General features: G+C 41.1%; 1 protein-coding gene across 3 annotated transcripts in view; it reads right to left on the bottom strand.

Annotated features, from left to right (window-relative positions):
- Nucleotides 1-6,000, bottom strand: part of arhgap5 (Rho GTPase activating protein 5) — a 28,480-nt gene continuing 22,480 nt past the window's right edge. Inside the window, exons 5-9 of one of the 3 annotated variants that reach the window (XM_051947554.1) lie at nucleotides 3,336-3,441; nucleotides 1,149-3,096; nucleotides 999-1,058; nucleotides 279-968; nucleotides 1-248 (exon numbers count right to left, since the gene is read on the bottom strand). In XM_051947554.1, the coding sequence (XP_051803514.1) occupies nucleotides 2,763-3,096; nucleotides 3,336-3,441 (440 nt within the window). In that variant the 3' untranslated portion in view covers nucleotides 1-248; nucleotides 279-968; nucleotides 999-1,058; nucleotides 1,149-2,762. Of the gene's footprint in view, nucleotides 249-278; nucleotides 969-998; nucleotides 1,074-1,148; nucleotides 3,097-3,335; nucleotides 3,442-6,000 lie in introns of those variants that run through there. The other 2 variants (XR_007941476.1, XR_007941475.1) reach the window with 2 other exon arrangements.

The raw sequence follows: 6,000 nt of genomic DNA, 5'->3' as shown, positions 1-6,000 counted from the left end.
CACCTCCAAGGAATATCTGCTCATTTCACCTGGAATGACCCAGTTTTCTGCTGACAGACGAAGAGTTTCACACCTGGAGGGGAAAAAAAAGCTTTAAGACGTAGAAGTGGTTCAAACAGATCAGTTAGCGTAGAAAGATTAAACCTTAGTGGAGAATCAGATCCGTTAGTGCTGGAGATCATCTGGAGATCACCTGGACGCACAGAGGACACGATACAGGCCAGCAGATCTATGATGGACAGATCTACCTTCATCAGATCTATGTTGGTCAGATCTACCTTCATCAGATCTATGATGGACAGATCTACCTTCATCAGATCTATGATGGACAGATCTACCTTCATCAGATCTATGTTGGTCAGATCTACCTTCATCAGATCTATGATGGACAGATCTACCTTCATCAGATCTATGATGGACAGATCTACCTTCATCAGATCTATGTTGGTCAGATCTACCTTCATCAGATCTATGATGGACAGATCTACCTTCATCAGATCTATGATGGACAGATCTACCTTCATCAGATCTATGTTGGTCAGATCTACCTTCATCAGATCTATGATGGACAGATCTACCTTCATCAGATCTATGTTGGTCAGATCTACCTTCATCAGCTCTATGATGGACAGATCTACCTTCATCAGATCTATGTTGGTCAGATCTACCTTCATCAGATCTATGTTGGTCAGATCTACCTTCATCAGATCTATGATGGACAGATCTACCTTCATCAGATCTATGATGGACAGATCTACCTTCATCAGATCTATGTTGGTCAGATCTACCTTCATCAGCTCTATGATGGACAGATCTACCTTCATCAGATCTATGTTGGTCAGATCTACCTTCATCAGATCTATGATGGACAGATCTACCTTCATCAGATCTATGATGGACAGATCTACCTTCATCAGATCTATGTTGGTCAGATCTACCTTCATCAGATCTATGTTGGTCAGATCTACCTTCATCAGATCTATGATGGTCAGATCTACCTTCATCAGATCTATGTTGGTCAGATCTACCTTCATCAGATCTATGATGGACAGATCTACCTTCATCAGATCTATGATGGTCAGATCTACCTTCATCAGATCTATGTTGGTCAGATCTACCTTCATCAGATCTATGTTGGTCAGATCTACCTTCATCAGATCTATGTTGGTCAGATCTACCTTCATCAGATCTATGTTGGTCAGATCTACGTCTCTCACCTCTGAGTTTCTGAAGTTCTTGAACAGAAACTAAAAGCTTCAGATTCAAACTTTGCTGATTGTTTCTCTGAATTCTTCTAAAGTTCTGGTTTCATCCCAACGTTAAACTTTAAGCTCTTTAGGACTAAAACCTGAAGCAGCAGAAGAACTTCCTGTCGTCACAAACATGAACAGAAACACCAGAGATGATGATTTAAAACTGTAACTGGAGACAAATTGGTCTAAAGTTAAAGAAGATCTCAAATTAAACCAAATAAATTCTGTTTTTTAACTTTTTGTTCACATTCAAACAATTGATCCATGAAATCAATCAGGAACTGTTCTGCTAATCGAACAATCAGGAAAGGATCTGATCACTTTATTCTGGTTTCTTTCCTTTTTGTACTAGAACAAACATAATAATGCAGATTATTGTTAGTTTTCTTCAGCAGCTTCAGACTGAGTACTACAGTAGAGTACTGCAGTAATACTACAGTAGAGTACTGCAGTAATACTACAGTAGAGTACTGCAGTAATACTACAGTAGAGTACTGCAGTAATACTACAGTAGAGTACTGCAGTGTGTATAAATACCTGCAGTACTTTCTATAAACTAGAGTTTAGATGAAAACCAGCAGCGACTAAAGTTCCATTTTATTTTCTGTTTCAGAAAAACAGCCCTGAAGAAAAGAGCTGAGAGACTTTAAGGTGTGGGACGAGCCAAACAGAGTTCCTGAACAGTTACTGATCAGTTATTGATCCGCTACCACTCTCTCATTCACACAGCATCAGAACAGATGAATGTCCAGGTTATAGTCCGTACCCCGCAGTTCACTAACAGCCTCTGCTGATAATTCATAGATTTATACTTTATATATTCTGTCCTCTATTTAGGGAAACTATTCCACAAACAACCAAAAATATGAGATTAACCGTTGGTTTGTTGATGAAGGAGGAAGGAAGCGATGAAGAAACGTTCCCTTAAACCAAAACGAGCTTCAGAGTTTATTTTTTTACTTTAAGTTTCTTTTTAGTTGTTTCACTAAAGTGGCAAAAACAGAGACATGCAAGTTTCCATCCAACAAACCGGCAGAAGAAACGAAGAGCGAAGGAGTCGAGATGCCTCCAAGTGGTTTCATCATCATCATCATCATCATCATCATCATCATCGTCGTCATCGTCTTCGTCCAGGTCCTGCTTCCCTTTTTCCTTCTGCTGCTCCTCAAACACTCAGCAGACACAAACCATAAAAAAATACAAAAACTAACGTGACAAACATGAAATTGGCGTTTGGACCTTCATCGTCCTCCTCCAAAAATAATCCAGACGTCTGCGAGTCCACGGATCTGCTCGCTGCTTCAGCCACCAGACGAAGAAGAAGAAGAAGAAGAAGAAGAAGAAAGGTTTCCTGTGCAGGAAGACAAACAGTGGATCAGTCGGTTCCTCCTTCAGGAGAACCTCAGTGTGCTCAGCGTTGCTATGTGCCCACAGGAGACTGGAGGTGTTTGAGCAGCTCAGGAGTCCCAGAAACTCTTCAGAAGTTTTTCAGAAGCTCTCCAGAAGCTGCTATATGAGTGGGTCTGGCGGCAGCGTGTGCTGGATCTGGATCTGCTGGATCTGCTGGGGCTGCAGCGGTGGAGGTAGCTGCAGCGGCAGCAGAGCCTCCACCATGTTGTGACAGTGTGGAGGAGGCGTCCCCTCGCTGCTGGAGCTCTCGGCCACCTCTCCACCGTGGAAGAAGTAGTCGCTCTGCAGGATGAAGGACTCCACCACGGCCTGGTTCAGCTTGGTGGTCGACAGCGTGTCCTTGTTCTCAAAGTCGGGTCTCATCAGCGTCGGCCAGAAGCAGATGGAGAGGTTATCAGCCGTCATCAGGTTGGTTTTACTGTGCTGGCTCACCCTGACAACAGAGACACAACGTTTTAACAACGTTTAGACAACCTTCATCCTCCTGAAGACCATCAACACAACATTTAAATACACATTTCTGCAGCCTTTAAAGCTATAAAATATGAATATTGCACAGAAAACGTAAGAAAAACAAGTTCAATAAAGAATGAATGGACTTTAATCGGTGAATTACGAATCAATAACAGTTCATATTCATTCATTCATTCATTCATATTTCAGGTGTTTTACCTGTTCAGGTGTGTGATGATGTATTTAAAGACCTGGTAGTTCACCGACGGAAACTTTTTCACGATCTCACGCAGAACCTGCAGACGCTCCATGTAGTCCACAATTTCTGACACACAAAACACAATAAAACACACAATAAAACACACAATAAAACAGAATATTTCTGAGCTGCCTTTATTTGTCTGCTAACTGATCCATTAATCTGTTTATAATTAGCTTAATTAACTCTGATTAATTAATGACTAACATCCTGATATGTTCTAACAGAAACCTTCGTAGTTCTGACTCCTTAAAGTCCGCTAACTGTTGGTTCTGACTCCTTAAAGTCTAACTGTTGGTTCTGACTCCTTAAAGTCCGCTAACTGTTGGTTCTGACTCCTTAAAGTCTAACTGTTGGTTCTGACTCCTTAAAGTCCACTAACTGTTGGTTCTGACTCCTTAAAGTCCACTAACTGTTGGTTCTGACTCCTTAAAGTCTAATTGCTGGTTCTGACTCCTTAAAGTCTAACTGTTGGTTCTGACTCCTTAAAGTCCACTAACTGTTGGTTCTGACTCCTTAAAGTCCACTAACTGTTGGTTCTGACTCCTAAAGTCTAACTGTTGGTTCTGACTCCTTAAAGTCTAACTGTTGGTTCTGACTCCTTAAAGTCCGCTAACTGTTGGTTCTGACTCCTTAAAGTCTAACTGTTGGTTCTGACTCCTTAAAGTCTAACTGTTGGTTCTGACTCCTTAAAGTCCGCTAACTGTTGGTTCTGACTCCTTAAAGTCCGCTAACTGTTGGTTCTGACTCCTTAAAGTCCACTAACTGTTGGTTCTGACTCCTTAAAGTCCACTAACTGTTGGTTCTGACTCCTTAAAGTCCACTAACTGTTGGTTCTGACTCCTTAAAGTCTAACTGTTGGTTCTGACTCCTTAAAGTCCACTAACTGTTGGTTCTGACTCCTTAAAGTCCGCTAACTGTTGGTTCTGACTCCTTAAAGTCTAACTGTTGGTTCTGACTCCTTAAAGTCCACTAACTGTTGGTTCTGACTCCTTAAAGTCTAACTGTTGGTTCTGACTCCTTAAAGTCCACTAACTGTTGGTTCTGACTCCTTAAAGTCCGCTAACTGTTGGTTCTGACTCCTTAAAGTCTAACTGTTGGTTCTGACTCCTTAAAGTCCGCTAACTGTTGGTTCTGACTCCTTAAAGTCTAACTGTTGGTTCTGACTCCTTAAAGTCTAACTGTTGGTTCTGACTCCTTAAAGTCCACTAACTGTTGGTTCTGACTCCTTAAAGTCCGCTAACTGTTGGTTCTGACTCCTTAAAGTCCACTAACTGTTGGTTCTGACTCCTTAAAGTCCACTAACTGTTGGTTCTGACTCCTTAAAGTCCACTAACTGTTGGTTCTGACTCCTTAAAGTCTAACTGTTGGTTCTGACTCCTTAAAGTCCACTAACTGTTGGTTCTGACTCCTTAAAGTCCGCTAACTGTTGGTTCTGACTCCTTAAAGTCTAACTGTTGGTTCTGACTCCTTAAAGTCCACTAACTGTTGGTTCTGACTCCTTAAAGTCTAACTGTTGGTTCTGACTCCTTAAAGTCCACTAACTGTTGGTTCTGACTCCTTAAAGTCCGCTAACTGTTGGTTCTGACTCCTTAAAGTCTAACTGTTGGTTCTGACTCCTTAAAGTCCACTAACTGTTGGTTCTGACTCCTTAAAGTCCACTAACTGTTGGTTCTGACTCCTTAAAGTCTAATTGCTGGTTCTGACTCCTTAAAGTCTAACTGTTGGTTCTGACTCCTTAAAGTCCACTAACTGTTGGTTCTGACTCCTAAAGTCTAACTGTTGGTTCTGACTCCCTAAAGTCTAACTGTTGGTTCTGACTCCTTAAAGTCTAACTGTTGGTTCTGACTCCTTAAAGTCCACTAACTGTTGGTTCTGACTCCTTAAAGTCCACTAACTGTTGGTTCTGACTCCTTAAAGTCTAATTGCTGGTTCTGACTCCTTAAAGTCTAACTGTTGGTTCTGACTCCTTAAAGTCCACTAACTGTTGGTTCTGACTCCTAAAGTCTAACTGTTGGTTCTGACTCCTTAAAGTCTAACTGTTGGTTCTGACTCCTTAAAGTCTAACTGTTGGTTCTGACTCCTTAAAGTCCACTAACAGTTGGTTCTAGTAGCCGAGTTAAAGCTGAAGCTGTAGGAAACAGAAGAACTGAAGGAACCATGAGAGAACATTCTGGAAAGTTCTCTCCACCTCCATGTGGATTTACCTGTTTATACTCACTAAGCTAAGCTAAGATATAGCAGTCAGATGTCAGGGTGGAGTTAGAATTTATTTAAATCTTTAACCCTTTAAGCTTCAGTTATTTCCAGCCGTTTTCAGTACAAAAAATCGCTAATATTCTATTTTTAAATAAAAAAAATTACGAAAAATACGGGGAATATTGGACGCGCATCGGGAGGTGCATTTCCTTGAAAACGACCGATTCGGGGATTTTATACCGACTTCAGGACATGTTTTGGATAAAATAGTTTACTGGCTTGTGTCATCTGGATGTAAAAGGTTGGATTATGGCCGTTTTTTGTGGAATCTTTTTTTCTGTGTGTAATAATGAACCCGGAAATGTGAGTCGCGCTGTGTGCGTTGAAGCCGTGTATAGAGAACGGATGGATGAATATTTGTTTTTG

This window comes from Acanthochromis polyacanthus, chromosome 1 (assembly GCF_021347895.1).
Source record: "Acanthochromis polyacanthus isolate Apoly-LR-REF ecotype Palm Island chromosome 1, KAUST_Apoly_ChrSc, whole genome shotgun sequence".
In the NCBI taxonomy this organism is placed as follows: Eukaryota; Metazoa; Chordata; class Actinopteri; family Pomacentridae; genus Acanthochromis; species Acanthochromis polyacanthus.
Note: the sequence above shows the minus strand (reverse complement) of the source record. Positions and strands in the feature narration are given on the sequence as shown.